The sequence below is a fragment of the Temnothorax longispinosus genome, chromosome 11 (assembly GCF_030848805.1).
Source record: "Temnothorax longispinosus isolate EJ_2023e chromosome 11, Tlon_JGU_v1, whole genome shotgun sequence".
NCBI classification, from domain to species: domain Eukaryota; kingdom Metazoa; phylum Arthropoda; class Insecta; order Hymenoptera; family Formicidae; genus Temnothorax; species Temnothorax longispinosus.
In genome coordinates, this window is record NC_092368.1 from 6,215,236 (window position 1) to 6,228,371 (window position 13,136).

Sequence of the window (13,136 nt, forward strand, 5' to 3'; positions counted from 1 at the left end):
GGATCACCTGTTGGGGGTTGGGACGCGCCGCGCGGGCGCGGGTTGCAGTGCAGGCACGCGCGTTCGGTGGCGCCGCCGGTGGCGCGACGGCGCACTTCAGTGGCAGGCAAGATGGCCGAACGGTGGTGACGGGTCGTGGTATGCACCGCTGGTGGATTCGCGATCACGGCGCAGCGCGGATGGCCTAGCGATGGCCGAGTACAACATCGACATCGGCAAGCTGCCGGAGGACGTGCGGGAGAAACTCGCCGAGTTAGACCTCGAGCTGTCTGAAGGTGGGTGACCGTTTTTTCTTTCGACTTCGTCGAACGCAGTGCCGATCGTCCGCCGCCCCTCGCGGCGAACTTCGTTCTCCCCGTCTCGGTCTCTCTCTTTCTCTTTCTCTCTCTCTCTCGCTGTCGCGTTCGCTCTTTTCGTGTCTCTCTCTCGCTCTTTCTGACTCACCCCGTGCTACACCGAGATAGAATCCCCTAGAAGCCCCCGTTTGTTGATAAAATCGATAACACCTTACGGCCGTTGCCGTCTCCGTTCCCTCTGCAAGGAGTCCGAAACCCTTGCTGTTTTTTTTCCAGGTATACTCCGCAATTCGCGATGTCGATTTCTTAAATCGAATAATAGACAAGTATTATTTAAATTTGTTAAATAACTAATGCCGAGAACAGGCCGCCGAAAATGAGAGGTGAGGGGCTAAGGGAGTAAAATTTTAAAGTTTGTCTATTGTGACAAACAGTGCGCCGATGAGTAGTATAATCTGTTACGCGAAACGGAGTACTCTCATTTACGTTCCACGTTTTCCCACTTCTAAAAATCACAATGGCCGTCCATCCCTCTCAATTAACAGAGAAATCCCTTTACCCTTCGTCATGCACGTTCGGCACTCTGATTTTAGTCGCTCACTTTATTCGCGGGCATTGTCTCGCAGCACGCATCGACAACGTTACGTATTATCACTTGGCTTGGCTCTTCCAAATTAAAGCGGTGCCGATCAAGATTATCGAACGATTCATTTTTGGATACGAAGGATATGAAGTCGGATGACGGAGCAAAATTTTTGTCCGCTACTATTTAACGCTCGATAAAATTTTCATTCCAAAGGAATTAAAGGCAATTTCTCGGACTCGTGCGGATTCTTCGATCGCGAATAAGTATTTTTGCATTTTTGTTCGATAAATGTCATATGTCTATGTACGATTTCTTCATTTGACAATTTTAACTCGCATCGATACCCAGACAGCACGTCTAAAATCGGGGATATAAGACGTCTTAAAGACATCTTTAGAACATCTTTAAGACGTCTTATGTCTTGATTTCGGACATGGTGCTGTCTGCGTATGAACGTTCCGTCGCGTCATGTCGCAAAATAATTGCGTTGGTCCCCACATTGCGTTACAAAATTACACCGCGGCCCCAATGTTGCAGGTGTCCGAGGCTTTTCTTCCCGTAAGTAAGCGAGCTGTAACTCACTCTCGAGAATGCGGCTATTTGCATTCGTAGTTAGAACTGTTGTAAGGAGGAAGCGACCGGTTTCTTCCTCCGTCGCGTCCCCCTCTAAATGGCAGGTGTCCCTCGGAAAATTTTGTTGTTTGCAGATTACGTCAATTTGATGACGTAACGAATAATTGGAGGAGCCAGTCGTGTATTAGTAAGAAAATGTCGGGTGTCCTGTAGTCTTGTAGGTCTCATTATGTATATCAATTATGCGCAAATTAATTAGATTAGATCTGTAGGAACTTGGGATTATTAGCAGAGCGCCAGTTTGGCAATTAACTAATTAGACATACTTATACTCTCTTTTCTCACCCTCTCTTTATAGAAACTTGTAACGGTTAGAAAAATATTAAACGCCCGAGTCGAGAGATTCGACGTTTTATTCGCATAGAAAAAAAAGTGACAAATTGAAACTTGTATACTCAAGTTAACGTGCTCATTGTTTTGTTTCGTATATACGCAACAATCTATAATTTTCTTATAAGAATTTTAACTTTTTATTTCAACTTTTTTTTAGTTTCACTATGTAAAATGACTTTTTTCAAGCAAGTTTCTTCGTTTAATACACAATATAATCTCATTTCAAGATTTCCACGTTGAAACTAAAGATATTTTCAAATCAAGAATGTTCTTTTCTTCTTCACTGACACAATGAGAGAAAAGTGGTATTTGGCGACTATAATTTATAGCAATATATAATTATGGTTGGAATTCTTATTTTTATAATTATTATTACAATAATATTAGTAAATATAACCTTATATGCATAGATCTTTCAATTATGGTTATTTTCATCATATAGTATATTTATAGATTAAGCCCGATTTTCACTATCGGTCAAGTCACGGTCCGGTCACGGTCCGATCACGGTCCAGTAAAAAAATCGTTGTCATTAAATTCAATGCTTTTTCGAGTTTGCATTCACACTGCCGGTCACGGTCGATCGTCGGTCGGCAGTGTGAATGAAAACTCGAAAAAGCATTGAATTTAATGGCAACAATTTTTGACCGGACTGTGACTTGACCAATAGTGAGAATCGGGCTTTATCTATACATAAATCACAGGTATACGGTTGAATAAATGCGCAACTGCTTGACCAAGCTAGCACGTGTCACGGGTGTAACGTAAGCGGCTTACGTTGTCCAGCTGTAAATAAGACTTAAAAGTCTACATCAGCGTGGCGTCGTGCATCTGCATTAATAAAGAAGAAACGACTCCATCGTGCGCGTTACCAGACTCAACTTCGCTATGCTCTTCATTATAGCATTTTGCGCGTGCTTCTTATTCTGCAATATGTTATGTGTTTGTATATTTATCTATCAATGAGACTGCTCTTTTAACAAAAAAAGACACGTACCAATTACACAATGTCTCAGACGTAATAATAATAAAGGAAAAATAATTGTAACTTGTTAGTTTTCGAGATCGCAGCTTTTTATTGATGAATAAGTATAAGTACTCGTGGCGCGTATAAAAAGTATCGTGGAATCCGGGTCTTTATATTCTCTATTCCAAGAAAATGACTAATTCGTTTCGAAAGTATATAACCCACAAATAATATACAATGAAACGAAACATAAGAATGCACGCCTTGCATTCTTGATAAAACAAGCGTGAAAGCGAAAGGCGGACACTCTTGCAGATAATTCGATTTATTATTTTATAAATAGCATTAAAAACGACATTAAACACTTCTGCATTAAATGTCGCAGTTTAATTTAGAATAAACGTGACGTAACATATTTATTTTAAAATTAAGTAATGAGATTAGATCTTTGCTCGTATTCTTTCCAAAACAAATGATTGTATTATTCTCTCTATATTTTGACGAATATTTTTCTCTATTATTGAAATGTATTTCTGAAAATAAATGTCCTTTTTCGGGTTCTCCGACGAATACCGATGAATTAGGTCAAGCGGAGCGGTTTAACAAGCGTCGTTTCTGTCGTGATATATTTCTTTAACTGGATTTATCGCTGCGACGTGTTATTAAGTCACTGGTTCTCGAAGCAGAAACACGAGCGCACGGTTCACCTAGTAAAATAATAGAAAGCGATCTTAACTCACAATCTCATAATTGCCGTGTTATTAGACCAATTAGAAACGACGCGTATTCATCTCGGCGATCTTGCGCATCGCAATGTTGCTTAATCCCAAAGATTATCGTTAATTTTGTACAAACACATCTATTGAAACCGATAGAAAGCGTATCTTATAATTCTTTTACGATCGAGCTCTGGCATTTTTTTATTGTTCCTTCTTCTCTATTCTTCACCACTTCTCTTGCTCTACCGCCACTTCACATTCGTGACCTCACGGTAGTGTGCAAATATATCAACGTATATAAAACTTATCTCTCGTTTTTTTTCTGCCTTGATACTGTTTAAAGCGTCAGTTTTACTCCGAAAATCAGCACGAGACTCTGGAATGTGCGACGGAACGAAATCGTAATGAACACTCGATTAATCTTTGCGATATTTTTTGCCGAACGTTTTGCTACCCCGGTGGACAGTATAGGAATGGAAGGAGAACAGGGTTGATTAGCCGCAACTTTGTCGCACGCGACGCAGGTGCAGCAGCAGCAGCATCACACCGGACGCCTCTTCGTGGAGAACAACAATCTTTGTAAGATCAAGGTCGCCGGTTTCGTGGGTAAACGTCCTCGAGTCGCCTTGAGAGCCAGTGTGCCCCGTAGACACTCCTCGGCGCTTATCGGCTATTATAGTGTCCCTCCTCCGCACCATTCTGACAATATACCTATATATGGTTTAATGATCCACGCTGTGCCACCTAGAATAGGTGATATCAAATGTCCTCGGTACGTGAAATTATGACCCTCCACGGAGGATTCGTGGTGCTTAGAATTCTGATTGTCGAGAGAGACACGTATCATATATCGATAGAGAAGCATCTCGTAAAACTCTTTATGTAAGCGAAGTTTAGCGAAGATATACAAGTTGGTGAGCGCAGATATCTTCGTGCAATGTCAATCAAACGATTCAAAGTATAGCATAGTCTTCAATGTTTATAGCATTCACACATAGAGCATTGATTCAAAGTAAATGACGGTCAATTAGCTTCGAATGATACTCAGGTCTTTCTTAATCAATGTGCAAATGTTGACCGTTTAATTATACACTGTTAAATATTAATGGATGAAATGTAAACCAATACTTTAGGTTGAATAACATTTTTTTTATTAAATAAATGAAAAGGGCACAGAGCCATAACAAGATGTTAGTGTCGTAATATTTAATTAGGTCAAATTGACAACTTAAATGTTTCGGCCTGACATTAGGCCATTCTCAGTGTGCAATAAATTAAACAAATTACATCAATAAATAAAAATTAGAGCTGCAGCACACGCATTATTGTATAATTTTTTATCGGAACATTTTATTATTTTTAACTACCGTGTGTGTCGAAATTTATTATTTTAACACAAAACAGTATTATTTTAACGCCATTAGTTTAGTTAAATTAACATTTAGTTAAATTAACGACATATTGAGTAGGAGCACTGGCGACTTATAGGAATAGTTAAAAATGAGTCAAATTAAGTATAATTTGACACTACGAATTTAACAGTGTACACAGAAAAAAATAAGTGTTAAATCAACACTTATATGTATAGATACTCGTATATACGCAACATAATCTTGAAATGAGATTATATTGCATTAAACGAAGAAAACTTGCTTGAAATGAAGAATGAAGTCATTTATATGGTTAAACGAAGTTTTAAAAGTAGTTCAACCAAGAAAAAAAAGTTGAAATGAAAAGTTAAAGTTCTTATATGTATACCTATACACTGAGAAAAAAAATTTGTTAATCCCAAGAAATATTTAATCCAATACGTTCAACTAAACATTTTAGTTAGTTAACTAAATATTAGTTGAATTAATTAATTCTTGATTAAAGAAACTAAATAAATTGTTGAAACAACTAATATTTAGTTAACTAACTAAAATGTTTAGTTGAACGTATCGGACTAAATATTTCTTGGGATTAACAATTTTTTATCTCACAAAATGTAAGAAAATTATAGATTGTTGCGTATACACGAGTATAAGTTATTAAATTTAATTTGACATTTTTTCTGTGTACAGAACGTTTTATACTTGCGATCTCAATTTTAATGACGGCTTTAATCACAATATTACTGCTCGATTAACTTATTATTTATAAAATATATAATTGATCACACTCTTTCCGTAATACATAGATGTTATTGTAAAATGTGGAATCTACGGTTCTGGAGGATAGATAAGACGAGAAAGTTTGAAAAGTATGACCGTGCAACCATTCCGTACCGCCCACTCGTTCGTAATCGCAAGCGAAGCCGAAGCATTTGACTTCACAAGACGATTGAGCGTAGGCGTGTCTCGAATCTTATTCGTAAAAAGAGCCACCATTGCCGGCGTACGTTGGTACTCAAGAATTGAAGAGCAGTAGTACTGATCGAAACGTCACAGACCGAAATTTCTTCCACATCATCCGCGATGGGATTATCATTTTCATCGCAATCCTCTTCGTTCTCGATTTTATCATACGTTTGCACTTGTGAGTATTCATAAAAAGAAAGTATTTACTGCTAAACAACGCTTTAGCTAATGCTAATTCGCACGAAATGACTCCAGATGCATTCTTCGTGATCAGGATCTGCGAAACCCGTCAGGTGGTTACAGCCGGCACGAAATGCGCAAGTTTCTTTGTACGTAACCAGGTCTGTGAAAATGAGACGGAAGCGAAGATTCGTGGGATCGATAGCTCGCGAATGAAATAAGAGAAAAAAATTGCAATTTATCGATAATTATTTATCAATATTTTCGCGCGCTATATCGTGCGGCTTTTAACACCACGGACTGTAACAATTCCGCGAGGGGCCGAAACTCCGGTCGACCCTCGTAATCCCACCTTAAGAATCTCTCGTGGAAGGAGGCAGGGAAGAGGGAGAGGCGGCGGAGTCGAGATCTCCGAGTGCCGGTGGTGCTCTCGGGCAGCGCGCAAGCGAGAGCGAGAAGTCGCGTCAGTGCGGCGAAGGGTGCCGAGTGAGATGGGGCGAGGGAGAGTGGGATGCTGCGAGCGAAGAAGGCAGGCGAGAGTGGACGGACGGCATGCCACCACCACTCCCATACGCTTCTCTCTCTCCCTCCCTCTCACCTCTTCTTCGTTCGCTCGTACCTCGCGCTCGCTCAATCCTCTCACCTACTCTTCCGTCTAGCGACTTTTACACGCGCGAGCCGGCTTCCCACCCGTAGGGTTTCTATCTCTCTCTCTCTCTCTTTTTCTCTCTCTTCCCTGTCTCCTTCTCTCTAAGCTCTCCCCGCGTGCAAGAGAATCGCCGTGAGTCGTGGAGAGTGCGCGAAATGCCAGTGATTCGACGCGACTTGGAGTACGCGCCTCGACGGCGAGACGAAGCGGACGCCGCGCGAATTCGAACGCGCGGACGCGCGTCGAGCCGCCACGCGATTCCGAAGCGTGCTCGGTTTGTGCTTGAGTTCTTTCCGAGATTCTTTTGAAGAAAGAATTTCATTTCGGCGAAGCGATCGCGTGGATGCAACGCGTCAAGTTGGTTTACGCGCGAGTAAATTATTTCGCGTGCTTGCGGCACGAGTAAGAGGTTTTCGCTTGCCGATTGAAAGCGAGTAGAGAGGTGTATGTGTCCGCGAGTTGGTCCACGGCGGGGTAAGGATAGTGATTGTAAACGACCGCCAGAGATTTATGAGTGTCTGAACGGAATGTTCCATTCCCGGCAAGTGTTAACCATTTCAGTAAATATTTGTCAGAATTTTACGGGAATCTTGTGGTGTTAAGTGTATCTTTAGTGTGTAAACAACGAATCACACATATTTAAGCAGTGAAAAACAGTGTATTTTCCTAATACGTATTGCCAAATATAAATTTAATTCGTCTATTGGACGTGACTCTTTTAATATATCTTTTCCTGACTAAGCAGAAAATAAAATTAAATTTAATAAAAGCTTCCTTACACAAAACATGGATTCCATGTAGAGAATCGCACTCAGATTATCGAGAGATCGCGTGGAGAACGGCAGAGGAGGAGAGGAAAGAGGTGAGAGACAAACGCCGTAATCGTCCGAGGGCGGAGAAAGTATCTGACGAAGTTTCAAGGTGCTTTCGTGGCAGTTAAATCAGTGAGCGAGATATTCGAAGGAAACCAGTTGATGAGATAAGAATCGATTAACGACGAAGTAATAGTGTGATCTAAGAGGAAAAATGTTTAAGTAGTTTGCCGATAAATGATCATCGATGATAACATCGATGTTATGAGTGGGACGCGAGTATAGATAGATATGTCAATTGCAAAAAATATCGAATGTCGCCTTAACAATCTGGAGTTAGCATCAGCTCGAGAGAATTATTTAAATCCAACACAATAATTATAATAAGCAAAAATAGTGATTGTCGGACAAGTCTTATTTGTCTGTGAGAATAAATCACTTTCTCGATACCGAGTGCATTGACTTCAAAGACGCTCGTGCAATTCGCGCTGAATCTTTTCGTATAGAATGATCATTCCGTTCGAACCGAGGGCACGGAAGAAAAGGGAAGAGGAGGGCAATGAGGAAGAGGGAGAAGGAGCGGCGGTGGTGGCGGCGCAGCAGCACGGCGTCGAAAAAGGAAAGCCACGCTGATCATCCACGACTGGAAGACCTCGGCGTTGCACCTTAGCGGACCTTAGCGCAACGGAGAAAGAGGGACGAAAGAGAGAAAGGGAGAGGAAGAGCGAAGAGGAGGATACGGATAGCGAAAGGGCAAGGAGGGCAAGAAAAAAAGAGAAACAAAGAGTAAAGGGACTGAGAAGAAGAAGCAGAGAAAGGAAGCAACGAAGGAGGAGAAAGGAATCCATAAATTCACTTTTGTTTCCACAAAATGATCTCTTTCGCAAAACCAGGATTACCGAGATTCTTATTGACTTTGCAAACTTCTCCGTAAATTCTCGATCGTAGACGCAGGATACTTTTACACTTATAACTTCTTTATACCTCTTATATAAACCTTTGTGATCCGCGAATGCATTCATTAATCTTTGCCACACAAATGTGTATTCGATACCACTTAGAGATAGTATAAATCTGCAGCGATTCTACTTCCGCGAGTCGAGGTTGGTCGCGCTGCCTCATGAGGCCCCTCACCTTCGAGAACCTGAGAAGGCTCGTGAGCCGCAAGAAGGACCGCAACGAGCCCTCCTTCAAGCGCAGCGAGTCCTTCAAGAGGATTTCTATTAGGAAGAGTTATCTGGACCGGGGTAAACGGCGGAATCGTCTCCAGAAGAATCTGGAGCCTGTCGTGAATTCTCCTCCGCAACCAACGACGAATGATAAAATTGTTTCACAACAAATCAAGGAGCAAGAATTAAAAAAGGATCAAGAGCATTCCCTCAATCGCGATTCCATTACCTACGACGAGTGGCTTCAAGGAGTCAGTTCCTCTTCCCGCGAGAAGCTTCACGAAGATCATCTCGAGTCCCTTCAGCATCCTAAAACCAAAGCCACAAAACTTGCCAAGCATACCGACACGGATTCGGTTGCCGAGGATCTGAAAATTCTCGAGCTCGATGCCTCGCCTATTTTGACACCCAAATCTAAATCCTTCGGAATCGTTGCGGAGCTAAGTCGAGACGAGACGACGAATTCGCACGACACTCTTTGGACCCAAGAGTCCTCTGCAGAAGGATCACTCAGTGTCAGCATTAGTCTCGGTAGGATATGGAGGGATGCGGTACCGGTTCCGGCCTCGGTTCCAATATCATCGGCTCCTTCGTATTCTTCTGTTTCGAATTCTTCAGTTCATCATTCTCTCGACAGCGCTCTAAAGGAGAAGAAACCGCAGCCGACTGTCGCGAGAACGGTTTCGGCGCCAGAGAAGCCCGTCAGCAAGGAGACCTCGTCGTCGTCGTCTTTTGGCTTCTCTCTTAGGATCGCTAGATTCGCTGATTTCAGACCGGGGTGACTAGCTTGTCCGTTAAGGATCGATCAGTGAAAATGAGGAAATGATAGAATGTCTTTCCTTGAGCCATTTGTTTCTGCTAAAATCTTTGGTTTTTGTTTGGTAGTCTTTAAATAATATTACAATATTCAAAACTTGAGGAATTTTGATTATCTGTTGTTTTATACAGCTAAAGAAAGTGCGAATATAATCTGTATTTGATCTGAATTTATGAAAGAGGATAAAAAGAAATTATAATCAATATAATTACATTAATGAAATTTTTTTTGGTTGAACGTGTTTGTGGCAAAATAAATATCTTCATATCGCTCGTATATTTTCACTGATCGATTGAGTCGAATATTGCGCTGTTCAAGGAGCATTCGATTGCAATCGACACTGCTTGGCTTCAGGGTGACGCGAAACGGTCTCTTTCGTCGGAAGACACCAAAGCCATCGCCAAGCGTGAGCACTGAGGGCTACTTCAAACGAACGAGCGCGTCTAGACATTCCAACTCTCGTCGCCGAAGTGGTAAGAGGACTTCTCAACGCGCTAGCAAGAAGAGTCAGCAACCTCCAGCTCGCACCAGCAGTCCGGTATGGTTCGTCCCGCCCGAGAGACGTCGCTCGAGACGTCAACGACGAGTTTGGCGGGAGATCAGATACTTCCCCGATGACGAGGGTCCAATCCTGGAAAGGATTAACGACTGGTCGTCGAATGTGTCAGACGATCAGTTTGACGATCAGAAGCTGTTGCTGTCAGGTGATTTCAATGAGCGTCGAGAAGATGACGCCTTGAACTCGATCGTTTCATCGTCCTTGGGCTCTTTCTCGGCGACGTCGTCCTCATCGTCGGCTTGTCCGGCGCCAAAAATTAGCGATTTTAACGAGGATAAGCTGTTCTCCGAGGAGCTAAGAACCAACGGTCTTCTGGTGCGCGGGACCACTTGGAAACTTTCGGCGACAACGACGACGACAGCGACAACGGCAACGACGATGATATCAACTGCGGCGCCGACGAGAACCGTCATTTCTGGAAATTATTTTGCCAGTAGTCAGTTTCTCACCTTTCTAGCCAAGGACGTTATCAAAGAAAGGTCGAAAAACGAGAGCTCTAACACGGGCTACAGATATCTCTCGTCGACCGACAGTGAGGACGATGACGCTGATGGCTTCAACGAGCGCAGGAAAAATTTTCCGCAGCAACGGCAGTATTTAAAGAGGCAAAAATCGGGACTTAGGAGGAGACCCTTGCGCCGAAAATCGCAGTTGAGAAGAGCGTCCGGTCAACCGGTATTCCTCGTGCGCAAATGCTCATCCTTGAGGAAACGTCCTAGTAAGATCTGAATTATAATTCTATAGGTCGTTCAGGAAAGAGCGATAGTAGCAGAAATAATAGCAAAATTAATTTCTTTTTAATGGAATAACAATTCTAAGGGAATAACAACTCTTTAGTACAAATAGATTACACTTATAGAAGTCTAAGGAAAAGAATAGTAATGTATTATTGGAAAAACGCGCATAAACTTGTCATGCCGCTTAATAATCTACGTATAATCTTGGTTATATTTGATACTTATTGAATAACAGGCGACGCAATTGAATCGCAGCGATTACGACCGTGTTGAATCTATTTATCCTTTGCCCGACCGTTACCTCCATCGGCGTCCGACGGCATTAATTGCGCAACATATTTTCCCGCGATCGGTTTCGATGAGCTTCTTGCTCGAACGCGAGCCTGCACGCGTATCGCGATCACGACTCAACGTAGTTCTTACTGCACGGTTTTCGCTGCTTCGAAGGCTGAATTACTTATAACGCGTGGAAATTCCTTGCTTATTTCTTGCGTATTTCTTTAACATTCGAGTCTTAATGTAAAGAAATGTATTGGAAATAAATTGTTTAATTGTACACTTTGTTACATGTTTGATACAGGTTTATCCACCTTCATTATCTGAATATATAAACATCCATAAAATTCAAGTATAAAATATATATCTAAAGTACAAGCGAGTGTGTGATTTTTCCCGTGGGCAGACTCGTACATCATGCCGCTTTTTCCGAGAAATTGTCACATAGAGACGACGAATACGAACAAGTTTGTCGCATCGACGATATCAAGAATCACTCGAATGCGCTGATTAGCATAATCGCGATGGCCCGGTTTCGTTTCGCGAACGTAGAAAAATCATGTCTCGGCCGTTAGGATCGATTCTTCGGCGTTTTCTCGAGTTACGAGGCGTGACGAAAGGCGAGTACGCTAACCAGTTTTACATCGTACTCGGCACATGGGCGAGCTGCATCAGCACCGGCCGCCGGCAGCCGAGCGTGCATCGATCTAAAATTCAATCCTGAAAACGTACGTCCGATCTCCGCGACTTATTTTCAGCGATCTTCAACAGATCTTTATGAACATATATCTGTACTGTTTTATTTATTATCCTATCTTCTCTAGTTTTATTTGTATCTTCATCTTAGTTTAAGTATTATAGATACCATTAAATACCATTAAATATCTTTATTTAAATGTTTCGTTATTGTACCGTGAATATTACGGATATAATAACGGAGACAGAAGAGAACATGTGTTTCTCGAGAGCAATTCGCCAAGTTTAATGTAATATGTTATAAAATGTAACAACGATTTTGACACTTATACTCGAGATATTAAGAGACGATCTCGCGAGACGTAGTATTAAACTGTTTAAATTATTTCCTGGATTGCATGATTAATTAAGCCGTTTTCCGCTGTTGCAGGAGATATTACGCAGAAGGGTTATGAAAAGAAACGGACCCGTCTACTTCAGCAATACGCCTCGAAGCAGATAGGTGAGTGTTTCGCTTTTCTAGAAATTCATTAAGACTCCCGCAAGTAGAGGCAGCGGGAGATATCATCGCGCGTTATATTCGCGATGTGCGATACGGAACGGACGAAAAGTCAGCGATGTGAAAATATTATCGCCCCACATGTTTAGTCGCATATTCGATCGATCGATCCCGCATAGAGTCCGTACGTCGATCATACGGTATCAAACATTTTTAGAAAAGACTCAACATTTCGACAGAAATGAGACTTCTTTTTTAATTTTCTCGGTAAAGCTTGCACTAAATTATATCTCATAGTATTTAGTCTATACGAAAAAAAAAAGTAAATTTATTCGTTCTACAGTTATAGGTGATGCTTTTTCAAACGGAAAACCAACCGGCAGTTTCTAATTCTCGAGTCTTATCTCTCGTCGCATCTTGGTGTGTGTGTGTGCAATGTTGTGCCATCGGGACGCAACAAGCTCGCAATATCAATCGCGTTCCGATTCTCAGGAGACACGCGCCTCATTGTGCGCACAATGGCAAATGCAATTCTCTGTATAAAAGGAAGGGGACGGAGACGCAATCCTCGCGGCGGCACGCGTCACTTCAACACTCGGCACCTTGCAACCTGCAACGCACTACCGCTGCCGGTCTTGCGCCACGCGAAACGCGGAACGCAGGCAGGTCGGGAGAAAATCGAGAGAAAATTGCGATGTAACAGGAAGGATGCGCGATTCCGCGCGCGCGCGTGCGATTTTACCTCTGTTTATTTTACATTCGCCGCTTCAAATGGGATTATTTCGTGCTCTACGAAAATCCATACGAGAACGAATTACGGCGCGTTGATCGACGCGTTTCCGCATCGCGGAACGCAAAGTGTAACGCGA

At 42.2% G+C, this 13,136-nt stretch overlaps 1 protein-coding gene across 7 annotated transcripts in view; it reads left to right on the forward strand.

The window, feature by feature from the left end:
• The first annotated feature begins 89 nt into the window (after positions 1 to 89).
• Positions 90 to 13,136, forward strand: part of Dip2 (disco-interacting protein 2) — a 30,292-nt gene continuing 17,245 nt past the window's right edge. For 6 of the 7 annotated variants that reach the window (XM_071793347.1, XM_071793349.1, XM_071793350.1 and 3 more), the window contains exons 1-3: positions 6,875 to 9,461; positions 9,855 to 10,777; positions 12,199 to 12,270. In XM_071793347.1, the coding sequence (XP_071649448.1) occupies positions 8,635 to 9,461; positions 9,855 to 10,777; positions 12,199 to 12,270 (1,822 nt within the window). In that variant the 5' untranslated portion in view covers positions 6,875 to 8,634. Of the gene's footprint in view, positions 276 to 6,874; positions 9,462 to 9,854; positions 10,778 to 12,198; positions 12,271 to 13,136 lie in introns of those variants that run through there. The other variant, XM_071793353.1, reaches the window with a different exon arrangement.